This window comes from Rissa tridactyla, chromosome 1 (genome assembly GCF_028500815.1).
Source record: "Rissa tridactyla isolate bRisTri1 chromosome 1, bRisTri1.patW.cur.20221130, whole genome shotgun sequence".
NCBI classification, from domain to species: Eukaryota; Metazoa; Chordata; class Aves; order Charadriiformes; family Laridae; genus Rissa; species Rissa tridactyla.
The window spans coordinates 218,013,656-218,038,088 of NC_071466.1; the positions used below are offsets into that span (position 1 = coordinate 218,013,656).

Here is a 24,433-nt window from a genome sequence, read left to right on the forward strand (position 1 = left end):
AACATGACCTTCAGATCCCTACCAGGCTTGCAAGGCTGCCTTGAGCAGAACGACACCTGCAGAGAAGGTGAGCAATTTATTACATAGCTTTTCCTAGAGACACCTACCACATTCTCCAAGGGTGCAGCACCGAATACTTTAAAGACGGGATTGGGTTTGGAGGGCGAGATGCACAGAACGATGGCCTGCTGCCCCACTCTGGTGGTGTACTCATCCAGCGTGGCTCGAAGCTTCCTGAAACAGAGATATAAAACACTGAATAAGTATCAGCTGAAAGCCCAGCAGAAACACAACCCTTCGCATTGTTAGCTCCCTTTGTTAATGCTCCCCATTTGTAAAGCAGGTGAGAAACGGAGCCCCAGCTGGTCAGGATCAGCCACGTATACCGCATCCTCCGCTCCCGCAGGCCTGCTGCATTCCCTGCAGTTGCCCAGCGGCTCAAATATCAATTATTCTCCCTTCTCTCCTTTTTTCATTCATGTAAAAAGTAGAGAAATCACCAGAGCAGCAAAGCTAGGACAGCAAGAGTCTGCATATCCGCTCTGCCACCACGTAAGTGTATTAGGTGTAAACTTGTAAGGTAGAGAACTTGAATGATTCAACAAAAGGGGACTGCAGACACAGGTTATTTTACATCCAGCCTCATAACAGTGCATTGCAATTCTCTAGTGCCAAAGGCCTGCTCAAACCAGGACCGTACGCAGTCAACCGACAGCTACACGACAGGCAAGAACCAGAAATATTGCAACAGCTCAGCAGAGGAAACCCATGTATTCAGACACCTGCCACGTCAGCAAGCCCCTTTGGAATGATCTTTCCGTAGGAAGAAAATGTTCCATCATCTACTTTCCGCCTCTTACTCACTTTTAAGCAACGCAAGAAAACGTGTCAGAAATGTTGGCAGAACAAAGCAAAAGAGCAGTAGCAGTTATCACTAGATAACCTGAACGCTCTGTAAGATGATAGTTTAGTATTTGCCCTGGTCATTTCAGAACCTGCTGTTAGCAGCAGACACGTTGCCAAAAAAGCACCAACCCCACCACAAGCTACGCAGAGATCCCCCAGAATCAGAAACTGTAACTTCCTACTCGATTCACAGGGGTGTAAATATCAAGCACAAACACATCAAACTGATCAGAGTGCAAAAAACCGACGCACTTTGTCAGTAACTTGCATGAAGTAAAATTAAAGTTGTTGCATAAAGGGAGAAGAAATAATTCCTTCAAATATGGAGTTTATTTAAAAATAAATTGCTCACATTTCAAGAGAGAAAAGAATTTGCTCTTCAGAAACGTTGCAATAAACATGGCTGGGTTTGCAGAGTTAGGAGAGAAGGGAAAAACAGAATGACACTACAAGTCCTCTCCCAGGGAATATATTTAACACTAACCCTGCTCCACTTCGTTCCAGTTTGATCATCACGTGCAAAGAGTGTTGTGGAACTCAGCAGATGAGTAAGCAGAATATAAGAAAACGAACTTAATTTCTCATCAACTTTACAAGAGTTAGAATAGGAGAGAAGGAGAAAAGATTAAAGTCTGGCCATCGCTACTTCAGTGCAATAATGTGCACGTAGGAGGAAGGCAGCAAGTAAGGGGGTGACAAATACTCCAACTCTTGTGAGATAAACCCGTTAAATCCAAAACAGTTTAAAAAGCAAAAATTGCCTTGTTACAAAACCTATTAAATAGTACCAGCCAATATTTACAAATGTTTCCTGAGGAGGGAACTGCAGGCGATCTCTCCAGGCTTGCGGAACGCCTGTGCAGACACTTCAGCACCAGCGCTCCTAGGTGGCCATCAGGCGGGCAGACAGCCTCAGAGCACCTGGAATGCAGCACCTGAAGGGCTACTGAAGTTTGGTGTCTACAGAGCACATTTCTAAAGCCAAAGAAAGTATTTCAGCTCTGGCAGGCATCTCCCCTCGATTATTCTCCCCCAGCACTGTGCACTACGGGCTGGGTCAGTCTTCAGCACGGAGCTCACACAACGGGCTCTGCTGGCAAAGGAAATTCAGGTACACACACGCTAGATTTATTCACAGGATCATTTCGTAATGCAGAAAAGTCTTTTTTCGTTAGGTAGATAAGTCCTTTGTGCCACTGCAGATTTGGGATAGGGCTGTAGCTCCAGATTCTCAGGCCAGCTGCTGTTAAACCCACTAGGAATACCTTGCAAGGCAATGTTACCATGACAGATTTATTCTGTGACCAGCTTGGGTTAGAACAGAATGGTAGATGCCACCAGAACGGTTGTGTCAGTCCTGGTGATCACAATATCACATTAAAGATGATAAGAGCTGCAATTTAACCCATTTCTGCAAGCTAAAACACAGCTCTTGAGTTCCATAAAAGATGCCCAAAAAAAACCCCAAGCTGGGCAACTTCTGGACAGCACGTGGTCTCACCACGCACAGCACTGGAGACAGATCGAGGATGCAGAGTGGGGTGTCAGAGTGCAGGCGGGAGTCCTTACCGTAGCAAACGCGTCTGCTGCCTCTTGCGGATTGACGGGTTAGATTCAAAAACGTGTGGTCGCTTCCGTTTTTTACCCGTTGCCACGGCAGCAGCTGCTGCCATCCCCACAGGGCCTGGAAATCAAATCACAAAAGGTGAATCAGTACACACAGCTCAGGAACGGGCCAGAAAGGACATTGCCATTGTCCCCTCCTCAGGGAAGGGTCCCAAGGCTCAGCTCACGGAGCAGGGTGACCCGAATTCCCCGCTGAGCTCCCCAGCAGCTGGGCTCCCTCCTCTCCAGCATCAGAGAGGTGCATCAAAAGGCTCCATTCTCCAGTCTGGCAAGTCCCAGCTCAGTCCCAGGTGAAAGTCACATATTCCAGTCCAGAGTTTTCCTTGCAATCACATAACTATGTATTTCATCTTCCAAACGTACTGAAAAACTCTCAAGTACGCCAAGACTTTAAACACATGCCTGCAATCAAGGAGATCGCGGTGGCAGGGAAGAAGAGACTGGATACAATGCCATGAACCCTGCTCGGACACTTCAACTACAGCATCAGGGGATCAAGGCTTTCCCCAGGGATTAACGACCAGCTCTGATGGGGAAGAAACTGTAAATCCCGAATCACCGGCAGCATCCTGGAATGGTCCCCTCAGGCACAGCAGGGACCATGGCAGGGCAGCACTATTGCTTTCGTGATCAAACTCTAGACACAGAGTCTATGTAAGGGGAAGTTTCATTAAGTTAATTAGAAGTGAACCAAGTAACATGCAGTGGATTGCACTTCTACCGGTGATCTCCAGAAATGAGTGCAGGGTCCGAGTCCAAAAGCCCTGCGGGTCTAATGCAGGCTCAAGACTTGCCTTTGATTCCTGAGCAGAACTCAGCTTCTCTGTGTGTAGTTTCTCCACATGTCAGAGGTGAAAGATCATAAAACTCACTATATTTTTGTGTTTAACAAAGATGCAGCTACTGGATCAGTGGAAGCCGGTAGATGATAACAAAAGTAGCATCCAACGATATGTTTTCTCTAGGCAGCTGCTCCGGGAGACAGGACACAGTAACGGACAGAGCTCTGGGTGACACTACAGAGCCACGTTTTGTTAATCAGTAACGAATTACTCAAGTGCTACCCACGCTGAGCGCAGTAAGCACAGCTGCACAGTGCTCCAACGATCCCGTGCTTGTGAAAAACAATAATAAAAACACTGCCTTTTGGGGGGCTGGAAAAACATTTGCTCTGGGGAAGCGAGGAAGGGCCACGCTGGGCTCTCGGGCCCATGCCACGAACTACAGCCGCAAGCCCCAGGGTGCCCACCTGGTCAGGGGCTGGAGGGGCACCAGGCTGCCCCTGCACCGGGCGAGAGCCACCAGACCCCCTTCCTGCAACCACCACCTGGGACTGAAAAGCTTGTGTGCTAGAAGGGAAGGGGGTAATTAAAAATCCTGCAGGAGCTGAGGTTGGAAAATTAATAGGCAAAGGGCACAAGATGCTCAGTGGAGTGGCGGAACTTCACAGGCTCAGTCAAGCACATCAAGAGCTTTATTCCTCAGATAAAGTCTGATAAGGACTCAGACAAGCCTGTGACTGCTTATTTATCACTGCATTTTCCTACTAGTGAGGCAGATGCGCTGCAAGGCTGTCCTGGTTTCAGCTGAGATAAAATTAATTTTCTTCCTAGTGTTTTGGATTTAGTATGAGAATAATGTCAATAACACATATTGTTTTAGTTGTTGCTAAGTAATGCTTATATTAAGTCAAGGACTTTTTCAGCTTCCCACAGAGCTTGAGAGGGAGCACAGACAGGACAAGCTGGCCAAAGGAATATTCCGTACCATAGCAATCATGCTCGGTGTATGAAAGAGGGTTGGTCGGGGGGACAGGAATATGCGATCGCTGCTCGGGATGAGATGGGCAATCCATCATCAGGTGGTGAGCAACTGTATTGCATAATTTATTTTGTATATTCTTTTACCATGGTTATTTTTTTCTTTTCCATTACTGTTCCATTAAACTGTCTTTATCTCAACCCACGAGTTCTTTTTTTTCTTTTTTCTCCGTCTTCTTCCTACCCTATCTAGGGGGGTGAGAGTGAATGGCTGTGTGGTCGTAGTTGCTGGCTGGGGTTAAAGCACAAAAAAGGCAAATCTGGAGGACATTTGGGAGGGGCTTCACTGGAAGGAGCCTGCGATTCTGAAATACTTTCCCAGTCCAGATATGCCGGGACCCTTTGTGACATCTCCTTGGGAGAGGCTTAGCATGTGAGCTCCCTGGCTAAGCAGGCTTGCGTAGCACTCCTGGGTTATTTTTGCTGTTGTTTATATGGGCCTGAAATAAGCTTGCTCTTTGACATATTCAGTATTTTAGTTTCGTTATTTGAGGCAGCATTTACCAGGGACCATTTTTATTGTACAAACCAGTCTCTTATTCCCAGCACCTCTACATTACACACGATGCAAGAGTCAAGCAGCCAGCAGACCTTGCAAAGAAGCGCTATTGAAGCCAGGGCAATAAGGAAGCATTCAGAGCATCCCGTGGGGTGACAAGATCCCCCACCACCCTCAAAGCGCTGTTTGCAACCTCTGCACGAATGCAATGTTAGGTGAACGACACTGAGCAGCCCGCTGACTTTACCTGCAGCAGCCAGGTGGGCAGTGACCTCATCGGCAGCCGTGGAGTTGAGGATGTCAGAGTCATCGTAGGAGGTGTCCTCCGGCGAAGACGGCGAGTCTTCGTCCGCACTCAGCATGCTGTGCTCTGTGTAGGTGGCCACATGGACCTGCTGCACCTGCTGGGCCACTGCGTGGGCCTCGATGGTGGCCATGTGCTCTGTTTGGGTCACCCCGTGTTCTTCCATCAATAGCTACTGTCAGAGGAGACAAAAACCACAGGAAGGGGTTACTGACATTGACGTACCATAAGGCAGGACAGCCAAAGGTTTCTGAGCCAGCTAGGTGAGCAGGCTGGGACCAAGAGGGAACAGAGATTACCTCTCCCAGTGGCAGTGGTCTTCTATGAGAGGGAAATAACGACTACACCAGGAGCCAGAAGAGAAACTTGAAGTTTAAGAGTTTTGGAAAATCCATACTTTCAAACAACGTGGCATGGCACCCAGAGGCAGTCATCTTTGCTGGAGGAAAGGCCTTTAAGGACCTTGTAGCCCCAAGATTACGTGCCCCTCACCCACTACATATTCAGAGGTCTGACCAAAGCTGGAACTTATTTTTGCTACTTCAACATCTAGCTCGTAGGGAAGATGCTCAAGGGCAACACACAATCTCTCTCCTCCAACCTCAATGGCTCAGGACACAAAGGAGGATGCCAGTACAGAAGTTTACTGGCAGCAAGTTGCGTTCTGGAGACCACTTTTGTTGCATTACTTGTTTAGAGTCCGGAAGCAGGCAAAATCATTACAACCCAAACACAAATATTACACAAAGCATATTTATTTAATGCATCTCGTGGTAAACCACTGAGCAAAGCAGCAGCTTACATAGTCAGCAGGGCACTGGACCACACACCATGAACATAAATCTGCGCAGAAGGAACAAGACAAGAAGTACGCAGATATTTTCAGTGTGCGTCTACCATACATTTGAGGAAAAGGAACAGCACATCCTTAAAATATTTTCAATCTACATTAGAAGAATTAGCACATCAACCCTCAAAAACAGATCCCTCAAAAACAGATTTCCCAAAAGCCTCAGGGCAAACAGCAGAAGGAAAGAGATGATCAGCTGTAGGGAACAATAATATACCCAACAAATTCTGACCCCATAAGTAGAGCCGTTGAATTTAAAGCTCTTGACTGACACCTTCTTCATGGAAACCTATTCAGCTTGTCAGGAGGAGGCAGATGGGAGCACAGACACAGGCCACAGAGTGGCCTCCAATACATGGCTGGGTAACTGCTCTATGAACTCAGACAAACCATTCCATCACACACGGCTTTGTCCTTCAAAAGCTTTCAGTGTTGTTGAACAGGGGATGAGGTAAGTTTCTAATGTAGCAGCAGGACCAAGATAATTGAAAGGAGACTTGGAAGGACCCAAAGAAGTCTGTTGTGTACTGAAGACAAAACACCCACTACCATGAAAACAACGCTGCATACATTACAACAACCAAACCATGCTGGTCTTGCCCTACTTCGGCCACACAGAGGGTGGTTGCAATCCATCACCTCATCTGGACTTGCCCAGCTGGCCAAGACTTTTGCAAACATTGTGTTATCCCTGAAAGGGCTGCGGGCAGTCAGACAGCCACCCTCTCCCTCAACAGATCAAGTTTCCCAACCATCACATCCTAGGGTTTAGGATGAGTTAGCTCCACGTATTCATTTGCAAAGTGAATTCATTCCTTCTGCAGTCGCCTTAGCAGCCTTGGGCTGCCTGAGAAGCCAAATCTGACTTAGCCACTTTGGCAAGATTCCTCATTTACTAATACAAAGAAATCCAGGTGCATCTTTCCAAAGCCTTACTGAGCTTTCCAGAGAGCCAAAACCAATCTCCAAAGCTTTTTGCCCTGCTGAACTCTGTCTGGTTAACTGATAATTCAGACCTTGGAGGCCAAGCTCCTCGGGATGTACCAGCCTCCTTCTGCTGACCAGAGAGGGAGGCCGCAGCAACTGCCTTCTAACATAGACATCATGGGTTTGTAGCTAAAACACAAAAAAAGGGTCCAGATTACAGAATGCCTTTATTTTCCACCTCTGGCTGGCTGGTTTCTCTCCAGCACTCTACAACTTCTAACACTAATCACATAAAATGAACGGCTTCTACTAAGAGACTGTAACTTCCACACGTAACACCAACTTCATTGTGGAGCATGAAAGCTAACTCCGTTAATTTTGACGTCTTCCTGGGGGATAGAAGCAGAAGGGAACTTTTTATTTAGGCAGTGGATTTTCATCCATGAGACACCAACAGTGCTTTAACGCACAGCTATATTCTGAACGTTAAGGTCATACTGGTTTGACAGTGGTTTGAGGGTCCCAGTTTAGAAGAGTCTGTCTGGTTTAAACCAGGGACCTGTACTCCCAACTGAGATGGGAGGAAGGACTTGGTCACATATTTAATTATGTAGCTGGCTGGTGCGTGATGAAAGGAAGAATGGTCTAGTGGCTAAAACAAAGAAACAAGTATCAGGGTACAAGTCCAGTACTGGAAGCTGCCCAGATGCTAAGGTGACCATGGCATCAGAATCACCCTCTGTACCGGGAAGGCTGGGGAAGAGGCACATCTCCTATATTTACACTCCCACTAACATTACTGCCCCAAGAAAATGAGTTTCCCATCCATGAAACACTAAGAGATCCCCTAAAAGGTCATAAATGGTACGGATGGGAAACTAAATTCAATCTGGGCCACAAACAGAAGTTTTCAAACTTCTGTTTTCTATCCGGGCATGCGCCAGCGGAACTCAAGCCTGCGGAACAGCAGAAGTGCTGTTGTGAGACTGTTACGAACACACTGAGGTTATGGCTAAAGCCAAATCACCTTCAAACTCACAATCCTCCCTAAAAGGCTGCCAGAGTTAGATGCTGCTGTTGTCCAACCCTGTTTACAACTCAGATTGTAATATTAGAACCATCCAAAAATAGCAGCGATTCAAATGCTGCCAGTAAGGAAGGGACTAAGATGCTGAGGTACATTGAAGCACACTGAAAATTTCTGGCTGAAAAAAAAAAAAAAAAAATCAGCCGTCATCTCCTTCTAAGGAACTTATTTTGCCATCGCCATAGAAAAATGGGGAGTAAAAAAAAAGAAAAAAAAAAAAAAAGATTTCAGGCAAAACCTTAATGAAACAGCTCAGCAAGCCAGGCCTTTCCCAAGTCACCGTGCTTTTTCTGAAAGGGTATATTGCTGCTTTTCTCCATGGAGAAATACAACTGTAAGTATTTTCCAATAAAATTAAAAAATACATTTGTCTACAGAAAAATACGACCACAATATAATTGACAAAGCACAGTAATCTTTCAGCTCATCAGGAGTCAAGACTACAAGACCACGAATGCTTCCGATCGTGTCTCCTTTGGAGGGAAACCTGCTTGAATGAAGAGGCAGTATACACCTAATGTCACTAAGAAAAATGCTTTTTTTAATAAATAAAATTGGTAGTAGGCTGAAACTATGCATTTCTGAGTCAGGAAGTGAACAGCTGGGTATGCAACATCAATATTCCTCATGGGCAACTATGTAAATTTAAAGACACGTCTATTTGGTCTAGTTTTTACAGGCACACATCCTGCTTCAGTGCACGGTGCCTGGTTGAATTTTGGCATTTTTGGAAACAGCTATAAGCAACGACTGGGATAATCAACAGCAAGGTCATTGTGTTTATTTAAAGATGAAGTCCACTTGATTCAAACAAGGTCTAATAACCATCAATCTACTACAAACTCTTTCCTCTCTCCACCTCCCTTCCAAAGGAGTCCGAGGTACGTGCTGCAACGTCTGAAGGGCACTTGCTTCCTCGGTGGCGTTATTAGATTTCCTCACTTTTAAGCTTTCCTGTCTGTGTAAAAGTAGGTATAAGCTGGAAAAAAGGCAATAAACTGCTACAGCTCTTCAGTAAAAGGCGCAGCCTGGCCAACTGTGCACACAATAACACCACGAGCCCCCGTAATTCATTTCCAAGTGGTAACTTGGATTAATTCTAGTTTAACCTGAGAGCTTCGTTCAATGCGTGTTTTCTACTTTTCCAACTTCTGCGCTAGTTTCATACCTGCACGTTTTCCTCCCAGGAAATTTCCAAAGGTCTCCAGAATCATACACTGAAAGGGATGAAGCCTTATCTTCGAGTGTTGAAGCCTTGGGTAGTTATTTGTATATTCAAATTATTCCCAAAGGATTCCTGCTACAAGTCAGGCTTTGTGGGCAAACACCTTGACTGGCAGTTTCTGCTGGTGATTACCAACCTGTTGACATTGTTGTTGCCCCAGCCACAAATCATCTCTGTTACGCATCCGAAGGGTCCGCACTCGGATTTGAACAGGGGTTCAGGCACAGGGGATGAAAGGAAAGTTGTTCCTGATTAATTTTAGATTCATCATTCCAGAAAAGCAAAGTTTATTCCCGTTTTCCTTCAGAAACCAGAACAGTTTCAGGTGCAAGGAAACCCTAATGATACGATGATGCCTGCAAAGACATTTCCTGGTAGTTGTAGCTTAGTCCAGAAGCCTTGGATGACAGCCAGAAGTATTTTAAAGTCATTTAAAGTGCTTAAAAAAAATATGAGGATAAAGTCCCTCTCATCGCGCAGTGCAGTTGCTTCATGACTGTGTCAGAGGTTCCTTTGATGTACTGTCAACTATGATCAATGGCTGTTGACACCATCGCTGGAAGAATACCAGATGCAGGAGGAGCAAAGCAAGCTAAAAGAGCAGAAGCCGTACCATTCAAACCAGCACAAAACAACAGAAACCGCACACAAACCCCATAAATTCTACGTTAAATTTAAACCCACGTGGATTAAAATGAAGGTGTCATCTGCTCAGTGTAATCTGTGGTGCGAATATAAAGAGATACAACTCGACCAACAGAAAACCACGTGGGTTATCCTACTGTAGAAGTTGTCCTCTACCACTGCCATCTACTTTAACGTTGCTTCACGGGTGCTTTAAACTGAGCCAAAAATAAAATGTCCACACCAGAAAAAATGATGAGGTACACCAGCATGACTGGAAAAACTCTCTTACACAGGCAGGGCCCGGACTTATTTTTATCCTTTAGACCACTGAAGCGGTTTTACTTCACAGGCTGTAGAAGCACAAGACGCTGCCCTCTGAGACAGTCATCACTTAGAGATGAGCATTTATCTGCTGGCATTTCAAATCATGAGGCCATTTTTACTAACTCATCCAACACAAAGCCTAATTCATCTGAAACCCTGTTCAGATTAACAAAAAAATAAAAGAATCGTTGGGTCTCACTTCTTTGGCGGTTTAAATAATTTTAAAAGGATGCAAAATATGGATTATCTGAAGGAATACTGAAGAAGGGCTGAGACCCAGAATATTTTGATGGAGACCTGCTCTGTGCTCTCCTGCCACCTGTGCTTAGACCCCTCCTAAGAAAGCAGCTACTGCACGAAACAGAGCTCGGGGAACACAAGGGCACAGGTTCTGAATGAAAAAGAGGGTAAATTTAGATCAGACATAAGGAAGAAATTCTTTGCTGTGAGGGTGGCGAGCCCCTGGCCCAGGCTGCCCAGCGAAGCTGTGGCTGCCCCATCCCTGGAGGGGTTCAAGGCCAGGTTGGACGGGGCTTGGTGCAACCTGGGCTGGTGGGAGGTGTCCCTGCCCAGGGCAGGGGGGTGGGACTGGGTGGGCTTTAGTCCCTTCCAACCCAAACCCTTCTGTGATTCTACGACTCTACCATTCTGAAATGGGGTGGGAACAGCTAACTGCCTCATCAACATCCCAAACACCAAATATAAAGTTCTCATGTTCAAGTTTTGCAACCAGACCTTCCTTCTGCTTGGGCATTTCAGCGCTCACTCGATGACCAAACCTCTCTTCCATAAGGCAACGCCATACAGCCCACGAAATCACTGCGAAAAAGAGCGGGTTGTCTTTTTTACAAAACTTGCTTCTTCGTCAAATAGAGAGTTCTATATTTTCTTTGCAAATAATCCCAGCTGTCAGAATTCAGGCTTCATATTGTCCTATCAAGGGTATGGTATATATCTACCACTATGGGTAGAACACCATAAGCGAAGAGTTCACCCGTATTCTGTAACAGCATCCACATAAAAATGAGTATGACATTTTATAATTAAACTGCAAGAATTAGCAAATCATCAATAGCAAACAGAGGCCAACTCTCACGCAGCCTGCTCAGTGCACTATAGCACGAGCTGTCCTTACCAAAGGTTTTGGGAAGAATGAAATCCCACCCTACCCGGCTGCAGGGCACTGCTGCGCAGGGGAACTAACCTTCTTTGATGGACGTCCCGAGCTGAAGCAGCAGCTCTGCCTTCCACGGTGATATACGCAAAGATTTAGAAATTACACAGGAGGAAAGGCAGATTAAGGGACACACATACTTTTTCAGAATCCACTTTCTAAGTGATCAATGTGAGCAATTAGTTTAATAGAAACATTAACCTTTCCAGCTCCGAGTATCATCCCTGTAGTTGTTTCAGGCTGGTCGGGTCATCAACCCTCTTCTCTACCAAGCGATGAGATTCAGGACCAAGGCTGCATTACAAGACCCACCTAGCGTCCTCTAAAGAATTGGCCTTGAATTGCTGAAAAGATCTTAAATTTAGATTATACAGGAACAAACCAGATGCGATGGGAAGCCACAGTGAAAAAAGGAGCAATAAGCTTACATCAGCTCACGTTTCTGACCAAAGCCAGCCAGCCTGCATCATACCTCTCCTCATCCTTCTTTACCCTAAACACGAGGGGAGTCAATACCTAAAGCTACAAAGGTGCACGCAGAGGTCTCGGCTGGTGTCCACAGAGGCCCAGCTCTTCTGAGCACAGATGGGTTGTTTGAAAAGGTACAAAAGGTACAGACCAGCCTGTTAGCTAGCGATGGTCCCACCGAAACACCAAGAAGCCTCGCGGCCTCTCTTGCAGAGGAGGATTTTCCCCAAAGCCATGCCTTGTATTCAGCATTCTTTAAAGTGAGCAGAGAGAAAAAAGGAAGAGACCAGCCAATGTCGTGGTTGCTTGGTTGGCTTGGGGCACATTAGATGTTCCTGGGGTTTTTTTTATTTATTTTTTTTTTTAATTAAGTAATTTAGAGAACTTATTCGAGAAGGCCCATTCTACATACCCCCTCTCAAGAATAATCCCTCTGCCTCATTTCCTAATTTGTTTCAAAGGAATGGAAACACTCCTGTTTTTCCCTTTGGCAGCCCATTTTCTGTCTGATCCCCACACCGTAGTCAGTACCAATTCCTTATCGACAGTCCTACTCCACACAGGAACTCAGCACGTAGTACTTTGGCGCTACACAGCAGTCTTGAGAGCAGTGTAAAAAGAAAGAAAAAAAAAGGAAAAAAAAATATTCTGTTTCATCATTCAAGCTGGTCGCCCTCCTCATGACTTTAACTTCAGTGAAACACTGCTCCATGTTTGGCAAGCTGAGGTTTTTTTTCAAGAAAATGTGCAACACCTCCTCCCTTTCTTCCACTCTTTTTGTAAAGTTGACAAGCATCTGGAGTTTAATATGCCCTTAATGGATTCAAGCCTCCGCTGTAAATAAGTCGTTTGCTTTGCATTAAACAACCGACATCACACTGGCACTTTTGTTCTCGGAGGCGATTGCGGAGAGTTAATCAACGGGGCTCCTGTGATCTGGGTGTGTTAATCCTCGTGCAGCAGCTCCGCGGGCTGCCGGGTGGCTGCTGCAGCCATCAGTCGCCGCCTGCTAAGCCCCTTCTTGCAGCTCTCCAGTGGTGTTCAGCCACGTAGACCAGCACCTCTGCTGGAAAATGGGCCTCTAAATCAGGTTTTAGCCATCTGCTGCTCAGTTCGCTCTTCCCCTGCCCCTACCTTGCAGGGGAGCCACGGTGCTTACTCGCTAAATGCTGCTTCTTCAACGATGCTGCGTGGAGGTGGCGACGACGCTCGGCGTCACCCTTGTGCTTGTCCCCATCCTTTGGCCGTTGCAGCGAGGCAGGAGCAGAGTTTCGCAGCACACATGGTAAAGATGCTGGCAGTGGCATGGGGGGCTTCACACATGCACCCTGCTGAGCCCAGGGTTTATGCTGTAGCGGGTAAAGTGGACCACACCACCCCGATTTATTTTAAGACCTACCAACTGCTTGCAGCTGCAACAGCTCATCTGCCCGCCTGCCACAGCAACCATCAGCACTGGTGTCATCTCGCGAGGAGGAATCTAAAATACCTTTGATGATCCGGGCCAACATGACGTGAAGGACTTTTTTCACTTAGCTAGGTTTCATACTTCATGTATTCAATCAGATTAAAAAGCACTTCCTATGCACTTAGTACATAAGAATGTTTTATTTAAAAAGCTATTTCAAACTTCCGGCTGTGTGTCTAGATAAACTCCAAATTCCCTGCAAAGGCAGCCTGGAATAATTTGTATGTGAAAGCTGATCCAGCAAGAAATAAATCATTTGCCATTTACTAATAAAATCAAATCCTGTTTGGATGTAATTATACCTTTGAAATTGTCCGGTACTGCTTTTTGCTATTCTGGCACAAAGCCCTCTACACATTTTTTAAAGCAAGTACATACATCCTGATACAGCTGGTTTCTAACTGCCAGATTTCAATGGTTACATGAACCATGAAGAACTAACCTCATTCAGAAACAACGGCAACACAAACCAAGGGATCGTCCACCGTGATTTTCACGAAGATCCATGACTGAAATCACTGGTGTTCATCAAACCTCATTAGTCTTGCAAGACCTGTGCCTACCCTCCAATTAAAACAGTCAAAAATGGTCCGGTTTTGATAGTTCCTGAGATAGTCTGAATTAGAGGAGCTGCCAACCTCCCGCTGAGGAGAGGACAGAGGACAACCTTGAACGGAGAGATGGCCAGTCTTGGCTTGGGATTGTTTCTCCTCTATCTAGGACCAACGCTGGCTGGCACCTGGACGCCACATCTCATGCAGAGATGTCCACCTCCCAGCCAGGCCTGACCCGCACGGACACAGAGCTCTTTCACAGTGTTTCCTGACGATGCTGGTTAAAAAAACCACTTCCAGGTGAAACCTGAGGTCTACGCCAGCCAATTACAACTGCACTGGATTCTGCGACTGCAGCTAGCAACCGAAAACACACTGGAAAGCCCGCATCTCCCACCACTCAGCTGCGCTGTGTACCAACAAACAAGATCCAGACCTTCCGCTGGTCTTTCCTCCTTGGGGAGGACAGAAAGAGGATGTTCACGTTGTCCCTAGCATGAGGTTTCACACTCCCAATAGCAGAGATCTAGCTCTTTCCATCATGTCCACCTGTCACATTGCATTGCCATCTCTGACTGATTAAACATCATTAATTCACCTTCAGGATAAATTTAATACCATCCTTGTGTAAAACTGCCTAGAAGGAATTCCCACTGTTGGTTTGATAAAGAAACAACACCATTCCTCAGGGACAAGATCGATTAATATCTTTATTGTAACCACAACTCAGTTAAAATGCACATTTAAATCCCCAAATCCTGTTTTTCCACGGCTGTGGAAAAAGCCTTCCCTTACTCATGCAGAGAATGTGCAGGTTTACACCTCAATCCAATAAAAAATGGGGTTTTTTTTCTGGTGAAGCTTGCGTTGCTCTGGAAGCTGTGCAAGGTTTTAGATGGGACTAGCTTTCCGGGACTTCAGACACTGCTTCATGTCAGCAGCAACAACTGATACCCTGCACAAAGGCAAGATAAGACACGCTAGTTTACACCTCTCCTATCAAGATTGAAGTGAACATCTTATTTCACGCTGTCTCACAGCGGCACGTGGATTGTTGCCGCATGTCAGCAGAGACGCGGTAACTCAAGCACTAAGAGGAACTACAGAACCAAGCTCTCATTCCACAGCGTCCTCCTGTGGCATAGTATTAGTATAATGATCCTATTAATTAGGATGGCAAAAAATTCCCTACGCTACCAGTCTCAGCATGAGAAGACCTAAAATAAAATTGATTCTAGAAAACAAAACCAACCCCCCTTCTATTAATGTGCTCGTTTTATCAGCACCTCACATAAAAGAGCAAACACATCACAATGCAGGAAAAACTTCACACGCAGGAAGTCTGGAAAATAAACAAATATGATTTTACACAAACGTATTAGGCATACAAACTCCTATTGGCTGCTGAAGTTTCTGCTGAAAGCCACCATTTGGCAATGTGATAGGACATTCATCTCATGACATACGACGCAATTTGCAACGGATCTTTTTTGCAGCTAAACTTCACGTATTTAGCACCAAACAGCGGCAGGAGGCCATGTGCCGAACGTTAAGGATGAGGTGGTTTCTACTTGGAGGCTCTTGTCAGGTTTCGGCACGAAAGCGATGGCGAGCACAGGGAGGACTTCACTGTAGAGCTCCACCAAGGCGAGCAGGAGCAGACACCTGGTCTCCCTCCTGCCCGGGCCAGCAGGGAGCAGAGGGAGCACATCGGAGAGAACATGAAGCTCTCCAGGAAAAAAACCCACTTATAAATTACCCCAGCAGCTGAACTGGGCTGGACTGGTTGCCAAAGCAGTTTCTCTTCAGTTGCTTGCCTCAACCAGAGCAATGGTAGTTCACAGGGAACGCACAGCATGTACGTGCAGAAGGACTCCACTTTCTTAGACTTTTTTTTTTTTCCAAATTTTAAGCAATTCACTTAAAAAAAAAAAAAAGTACTATGGTGGAATCAGTCCTCCCCATGAAGACACCGAGAAAAAGGCTAGCACACGTTCAGCGTTTGCAAGCCCACGGGAAGGGCACACCACCGCATCCCGGCCCATGTTGGCCAGCGAGTGTAATTCAAGACTGGAAGTCAAACTACACCGTAAAATCGCAAGCCACGGGGTAGAATTCTCATTTAGCATTCCTGTGCTTCCCCCAGGCTCTGCGGGTGTCATGTTAAACATCTTGGGTGCAATACGCAGAGGTGACTCTCCCTTATCAGTAACACCTGGGGCAGAACCTTCTTCCCTAAAATCTTTTGCAGGATGTGTAGTTCTGACATGAGTCTGGGAAACGTAACACATGATAAATGGCATTCTCAAAGGTAATACTTTGTCAGCTTACACATTCTTTAATTTTATTTAAAGAACCACACAGAAATCCCAATTTCAAATTATTTTTACTTTCTGGGCATAGCCCAGAAGTCATTTTAACAGCGTGAAGCGAGTTTAGTCATCTCTAGTTGATACAGATTTTTTAATTAACACGCAAAGCAGTCTTTTAAGAATTACTGACCCAATAAGCGCAACTGCCGAGAGAGCTGCTACTTGCTGATCGCCGACAGCATTCCTGGCACCGCACAACGGCACAGCCCGAGCCCCAACAGGATTACTGCCGAAAAGACAGAGCGCAGCCCTGGCCGGCTGCATTAAGGTGCAAATGTTCCCAGTTTTAATCCTCTTTTATCGAGAGAGAGGATTAGTGGTTATGCTGGTCTACCACAGAAAAACATAAAGGAAGCATGTTTTACCGAGGGATTCGAGCGAAAGGGTGGTGATGTGACACTCCACAGTCTCGTCCAGACCAAGACTTGGAGGTGTGAAGTATCACATTAACCCTAACATCCAGCTTGGACAAGGTCTGCTGTCTTCAACCTTCGCTAGATGGATCATCTCAAGGACTTGGTCCTCACATTGCTTTTATTCAACCGGATTTGCATACGGTAAATAAAGGCAGACGAGACAGCCCTAACCACATTTAATGATCTAACTTCCACCCTAAAATGGCAAGCCTGGCCCACCCCTCCTTGATGGTTCTGTTAATGATGCAGTCTTCAGGGAGATGCTTAATACGGTCTGCTTGATCCTAAACCCAGGATGAGTTACACCAGTATGACTGCAGCTGGTTTTAGGAGGGGTGGTGCCGCCTTAGCCAGATGAGGAAGGGTACAGGTATGCAACTTGTGTGTACAGAAGGTCCCCAGCAATGGACTACGCAGTGACAAGTTGTCCCAGACCACAAAAAAAAACCCCAAAACACCTCTCCTCTTGCCATTTAATATTCTTACTCTTTCAATTAATTTACCCTCTGATCCTGCAATACATACTGAGCAAACAAAAAGATTAGGAACCCACACCATTCTGTCTTAAAAAAAAAAAAAAATTAAATCCTGTAGGGAAAATACACACTACGATAGGATTTGTTTTCAAGATCTTTTCTACCTAAGTTTGGGTTGTTTTTTTTTTTTCCTACAGCTGTTTAAGAGGAAGGAGTTGTTGTGCATTCACAGGTCTGCAGACAGCCTCCGATATCAACTACGGTATCTGCATTCACACACGGAAGAATTTGGGAATTCTCCTCCAGGCACACAAGAACAGGCATCTCGGGTTACCCTGTGGTGTCCTTTAGGGCGTCTGAGGTGACAGAATACAGCGAGGCTTGGTTCAGTGCCAGTAAAAAAATAGGATACCTCCTCCCCTTAGCACCTGGAACTGGGAAAAAGGAAAGGACAGGTTCCTTCCCAACAGTTTCCTGCAGTTCAAGAACATGTCTGCTTGCCTGCCCCGCAAAAGACTGTGGACGAGCAGGAAGAACTCTCCAGCAAAACCACTGGAAACTGATGAGCAACGACCCTGGAAAGGGAAAGTGTCACCTCTGTAAACGAAGCGAGAAAACCCAGTGTGTGTTACCTTTGCAGCTGCGCATTGTGCAGGATTAAGATTTGTGTCTTCTGGGTGGGGGGGAAGAAAAAGTGCGTCTACAGCTCAACTAGATCAAAGAGATTTGTCTGCGAGTTATTTAAGTCTTAAGTACCTGCACGCTGGATTTAATGCTCGTTCAAACATTTTTCTCTCAAGTATTGACAAAGAGCCTGTTAAGCAGGCCACCGTGCTCTCCAAGCGTCCTGCTTAGTACTCGGCTGTCTTCCACACAGGCAAACCTTAAGACTTCAAGACCCAAACCACGTGTTAAAAGATGAAGCAGGGTTATAACAATCACACGCGCACATGAGTACATCCGCTAATACTCTTCTCATTAAGCACAGTTACTTCTTTCTGTCTTAGTTTGAGAAGGGGCACAGGTCAGTATGGCTTACAGGAGCACTACTGCACCAGAACCTCAAACTTCCCACGCACGTGGAGAACATCCGAGATCATCACAGTTTTCCAGTCCTGACCCATCTTAAGTCAGCGCTCAAGCAGGGCTTCTCCTGCTTTGAATGCACAGCAGGGTGTGCAAATCCCACGGGAATTCAAAGTTGTCAGAGTTCCTGCAACGCACAGCCGTGTATTGGAAGATACATGATTGTACACTGAAAATGGACCACCAATTTTTATTTGCTGCTACATCTTGTACTTAGGTGTCCTTCACATTTCTTCACCACCACCACCTCCATATGCTTCTCATTATGAGGGTTTAAGTATTACAGCTATCACACCATTTCCTTCTCGAGCAAGAGACCGAATTGACTGATTTACCTGCCAATTGCCATGAATACCCATGTTGCAGAAATCATAAGCCTGAAAAAAACCCAACTTGCAACCCAAAGCAACTACGAGAAGAGCTCTGAATCAGCTAGCTCTTTCTAGGCAGGAAAGAGAGCAGCACTATTTGAAGTCCCTTCTCCTTCAAAAGGGAAATCAGGAGTTAAAAGGATTTTCTTTGTGCCCAAGAAAGCGGCTGCAGGAGCAGCAGCGGGAGACACTAATGGCCAATGCCAAAAATAAACTTATGGGGAAAATAATTAATTTACACACCAGTCCTCTACAGAGGATGTTGCAAGGTAAATAAAGCCTGGAGACTCTGGGGGTGTGGTCTTGCAAGTATTTTTGACCCAGACTATGGGGAAGTTTTCCAAGCCTCGAAGTCATCCCCCATTTGATTACTTTAATTAGATGGTTATGTAATAAACAGTGGGAGGGACTCGGTTTCTTTTGGATTTCATTTCTTGGTCACACTGGTTGCAAGCAAGAAGCATGCTCCATAAATGAAAGCGTACTTTCGTGTTTTTCTGCTTATGTACTGGAAGTCAGATGAATTTTTGTAACAGAACTGAAAAAGTTGAGTTACCCTCCAAAGTCGCTATCAGTCTGCAGCATCTGAGCCATCCATTTATTATTTATAGGCAATAGAGACAGCACACAGAGCAAACAGATAAAATAATTCACACATCTGCCTTACACACAGCCTCACAGAGGCAGAAAATCATCAACACCCAACAAAAATAATGCGAGCGAGGAGGCAGAGGCTCAGAGCCCAGCACCGAGAGCAGAATGCACCTCACCATGCTCCATACTGATGAGACACCTGCTTTCATCCTCTGGCACAAAAATAGGCTCTGGTACCCACCGAAAGCAGCATGGTTTCTAAGAAAGGATGGAAAACAGGAAGAAAAGGGGATGCTGGACTTCACAATCCTACAGAACCAATGCTCAGATGGAATACACCTTCCATCTAAAGTGTTCTAAGAGTCTTTGTACAGCTACATCTTTCCTACAGGAGGAAAAAAAAAAAAAAAAAAACACACCACGGTATTTCATTGACATCAAAACGTCAATGCGCATCAGGATGCCTATCACTCTCCTACATGCTCCACCAAATATAGCCTCCACCTCCCCATTTTCTATCCGTCAATAGAAGGGACTCCTTCTCGGAGTTTGGCAGGCAACTCATCCACAACAAAACCAGAGCAGCCTCAGACAGAAGTCCTTGCCATAAAGCTAAACGCATCAGGCGATCTCCAAAACAAAGTGGGTGTGCAACCTTGATCACTCGGCCGTCCTCTCCCAGCTCCTCCCTTACTAACACTCCTGCCGAGAACACAAGGTCTGCTCCTAGCGATAAACTGTGCTATTCCCAAAAGGATAACAGGCTTCGATGTTTCCCAGCGAGCGGTGCCATTGCACAGGGATGAACGACTCCAGCCAACCTTCCCAATCTACCTGGCAACTGGGTCAGCCCCACCAGGTTTTGGGACAAAGCAAAGGCAACAGGGCCAGAATCAGCAAAACACTGCAGCTACTGAACCCCACTGCAATTGCTACAGTGGATACGGAATAGGCTTGAATTCTCCCCAAAGCAGGATGGTGCCTGGATGGTCCAGGTTTAGCCACCCACAGCACAAAGAGCCCTGGCAGCCAGCACAATTCTGGACCTCCGAACCTTTCTCCACACTCCACTGCTAGCAGCACAGCCTTTATGTTGGAAAGCAGCTGAGAGTTTCTGGTGGGGAAAAAAGAGAAGATGCTAGTAATGCTCAGTATTTTATAGTTTGCGATACTTGAAAAACAGTGGGGTTGCTACGACACATTCACCTGGTCTAGATTCACAGGCAAAACGAGCAGATGAAGAGACTCACAATAGCTGACACACAAATTCACTCACTAAAGCAAGTGACAGATCGGGGCAGGAGCGCGTATCTGCATTCAACAGTGGGAAGGTGAGAAACCATTAAACTGACCCTCGCACAAGTAAGTGCATTCAAAACCACAAGAGGCTGGACTACCTTTAAACACAAACAAGCATTGCCCAGAGATCCTGCTAGAGACTACGTGCCACTCGACTCCTTCGTACGGAGTCTTCAGTGGTTCGTGAGACTTCCAGCAGGACAAGCCGTACTAAAGATCCAGAAGAGCACAATAACCAGCAAGAAAGCTCAGAATCTGGCGTGAAAACTAAACTGGAATAAGTGGAAACTTTTATCCTTAATTCTGATTTACAATGGGCTGTAGCCAGTCCTAATTTTAGACAAGCGTGCTTAACAAATGGCTATGTATCAAAGAGCTAATGAAGTTCATTAGAGCCGCATGAGTCACAACAAGTATCTGCTTCAAGTGCCACCTCAGCACCATTTTCCATCTTTCTACTACTGTAACTACTACGTAGTAAAAGTAAGATCCCCACCATGCAGTGCAACTTATTTAAAAAGATCAAGGGGTGTATTTTAAATTATTTTATTAAATAACTCAAGCACTGGGTAATTGGTAAGACAAAAATATTAACTATATTTTTTCACTATGGATCTCCTTCAGAAACAGCAGTAAGAAAAATAAAGTCCAAGGCCAAATTTACAGTACTGCTTGCACCAAAAATCATCAACACAAGCCGATTCCTACTGACAGCACGCAACATTCTTATGGATAAAAGTCTGTATTAAAATTTTCTTGATAAAAGGGATACAGGAGCACAGCAGAGTCACTGCACTCTGCTTCCTTCCTAGAGGATACTTTTCCAGCTCAGAGGAGGGTAAAAAATGATAATTCCCAAAGCTTTCAAGAGACTGAGAAGCTGCCTGGAAATCTCCCTCAGCTGGTAAACGAAGAGCAGGTGGAAGCAGTAATGGAAATATTCCCAGAGCATGTACACGCACGTGGCAGCAGAAGTTTGACACGATGCAGCCTAGAAGTGAGATTTACAATAAAGGCGGCCCCAGTGCTCCCAACCTGGGCTCCTGCAGTCATTTGTGGTTCTTTATTTTCACTTACGAGGCTGAAATCTTCCAGGCTTGAGCTTGCCAGAAGTGAAACTGGCTGGTGGAGGTCTAAAAAAAGACGATTCAGGCTCCTGAGTGACAGAAAAATTATGAAATTCCAACACTTCAAGTAGTCCTCACGCCAAAATACCTGCAGTCTGAAAGCTGACATCTGTGCAGCCGACCAGTCCTGGGGCTTTCATCCAGGGAAGTTGAGACAATTAACAGAAGTGCAATATTACAGTGTGTAAAACACCTGCGTGGCCAACCTTGCTCAGGAGCAAAGTGGCCTTTGCTCACTGTAGCTTAATCCTCTATGAACAAGTTTATGCCACGCATTTTCCCGATGGAGCTATAGAAAAGGGCAACCTCCAACCAACACAGCACACGCTAAGTTCTCTCGCTGGTGTAACTGGTTTTTGCCAGGATGGTTTATTTGCTTCTTGAGGGAGGGTATTTCTTGTTCTAGCACGCTGGGCAGCACAGTTGGGATGGCACGGTCCACATCCACCACATAAACTCGTGTCAGGATAACTCACACGCTCGTGACACAGAGCGCGGCCAGGCCAAGTTACCTCGAAAGGAGCACCCGTGCAGCCCAGCAGGTACAAAGTGAAACGCCGTGAGTTAATGGGGTCCACAGAAAGATTTCGATCCAACAGAAAGGCGGCGCTTTCACCGCTCCCCACCAAAAAACATATTGCCTACGCACACGCAAACCCGGCTCTATCCAGGCTGCCAACAAATGCCACTTTACAAGACCTGTGCTTCATTCCACCTCTATAACGTGAACGTACATCAGGCCACACACTTTGTACAGCGCAGATGCTATTGCGGCACGTGAAATTGTAAAAACTGCATAAAACACATACTGGACGAGGCAGAGGGTTCCCCAGCTCGCTGTATTTATGGCACATGTGTAAGGGCCCACATTCATCGTAAAGCCTGTATATAAATGACGTGAGACTTCTGAAAAACAACTGCGACACAATAAAATATAACAAAAAACCAACTGCAATACTCTATAAAATAGTAAACACACACAGAAAATTGCATGAGGATATGAGATTAATTAAACACTACAACACTTATCCACAATGGACGAGATTAAAATACTAAAAAAAGAGTTAATATAATCCTGACCTTTCCACAGTTACCATCATCATGTAGTTCCTCTTTCCCCCTCAATGAAAAAAAAATTTTTGCTCCCAGTTTTACCATAGGCATGAAAATCTAAATTAAAAAGATGAACAATTTCCTTCTCATCTATTTCCCCAACACTTGGGCATCAAAATTTCAATATAACAGGTTTTAAAAACGAGCAACTGTGATGCAGATGAATAAGAAGAGAAGGTAAAGCTGCTGCTAAAGTAAGGATGAACACAAGTTGCCATGATGTCACGAACGAAACTCTGAAAAAAAAAAAAAAACCAAAAACGACTGCGCACAGCCACCACAACACCAAAAATACTCTCATGGTGTCCGGGACAGGGGAAGAGGTCTAAAACCATGCCTGGACAGCAGCAAGGCTAACGCATTAGAGACAAAAACCAGAACAGCAATGCCCTTCCTAAGATAAAAATCCTGAATTCTGGAAATAACGAAGATGCTTCAAGTGGAGGGGCAAAAAGAAAATAGAGCAGAGATCTGAATTCTGAAGAGGTACATAGAAAACATCTCCCCACGCTATGGAAATTACCTCTAGCTGCAAGAAAGCTAAGACTTAGTAACCCCACACGTATGAAGACTTTTGAGCCGAATATTTCTGCTCTGTAATTATTATTTACACTAACAAGATCCTGAGCACCTCAGTCATGAAACAGGTCTCTCCTGAGCCAGATGTTGTATAACCCAAGAACAAAGAGACACGACTTATACCCCCTTTTGGGCATATTAGAAAGAAGAGGGGGGGTGGTGGTGGTAGAAATCTACTTGCATGATTAACAGCATTTAAACTCGCTGCCTTCCCAGCAGCAGCCCTGCTCCCAAACTCAATGTATAAAAGGGCAGCGTTGGCCCAGGAAAAAATAATCAGAAAACAGAAAAATAAAAGGGGGATGGGGAAATAAATAAAAGGACAGGGAGGAAAAAAATAAAAGGGGGAAAAATAATAAAAGGAGAGGGAGAGGAAAAAAAAACAATAAAAGGGGGGAGGAGGAAAAATAATAAAAGGGGGAGAAATAATAAAGGGGGGGAGGAAAAAATAATACAAGGGGGGGATAAAGGCAAGGGGAGGGAAAAAATAAAAAGAGGGGGAAAAAATAAAAAGAGAAAAAAAAGGAGGGGGGGGGGGAGAGGAGATAAAGGGGGAAATAAAATAGAAGGAAACAGGAGCAAAGCCCCGCAAATGGCTGCAGCCGCGACCCGGCTCCCCTCCCCGGCGCGGGCCCGGCGCAACCTGCTCCCGCAGCCCGCAACACCCGCCCGGGCCCGACGCGTGGGCCCGGGGCCGGCCCGCACCCGCCCTCCCCTTCCTTCCCTCCCTGCCGCCGCCCCGCTGCCCCCCGGGCTCCCCCGGCCGCCGCCCCGCCGGCCGCCCCCCCCTCCCCCGTTCCTCCGGTGGGCCCCCACCCCCACCCCCGGCGGGGCCTAGCGCGGCCTAGGCGGCCCCGCGGCGGCGCTGAGGGGAGGCGCGGACGCCGGAGCCGGGGGTGCCTGGTCGGCCGGCGGGGGCCCCCGCGTTGCTGCGGCTGCGCCGGGGCTGGAGGAGCTGGGAGATTGCGCGGTAGGACACTCACCTCAGAGCGGCTGCGCTGCGGCGGGCCTGCGCCGTGGAGCCTCTGCCGGGCGGCGGCCGGGGAGGGAGGCGAGCGGGGACGCGGGGCGGCTCGCCCTGAGCCGCCGCAATGGCGAGCGGGAAAGGCGGGGACCGGCGGCGGCAGCGGCGGCGGGAGGA

The 24,433-nt window shown here is 46.2% G+C and overlaps 1 protein-coding gene across 8 annotated transcripts in view; it reads right to left on the bottom strand.

Moving 5' to 3' along the window:
* Positions 1-24,423, bottom strand: part of NRF1 (nuclear respiratory factor 1) — a 74,024-nt gene extending 49,601 nt beyond the window's left edge. For 2 of the 8 annotated variants that reach the window (XM_054187892.1, XM_054187896.1), the window contains exons 1-4: positions 24,276-24,422; positions 5,099-5,327; positions 2,476-2,590; positions 108-234 (exon numbers count right to left, since the gene is read on the bottom strand). In XM_054187892.1, the coding sequence (XP_054043867.1) occupies positions 108-234; positions 2,476-2,590; positions 5,099-5,321 (465 nt within the window). In that variant the 5' untranslated portion in view covers positions 5,322-5,327; positions 24,276-24,422. Of the gene's footprint in view, positions 1-107; positions 235-2,475; positions 2,591-5,098; positions 5,331-5,454; positions 8,177-24,275 lie in introns of those variants that run through there. The other 6 variants (XM_054187893.1, XM_054187897.1, XM_054187894.1 and 3 more) reach the window with 4 other exon arrangements.
* Between the last annotated feature and the right edge of the window lie 10 nt (positions 24,424-24,433).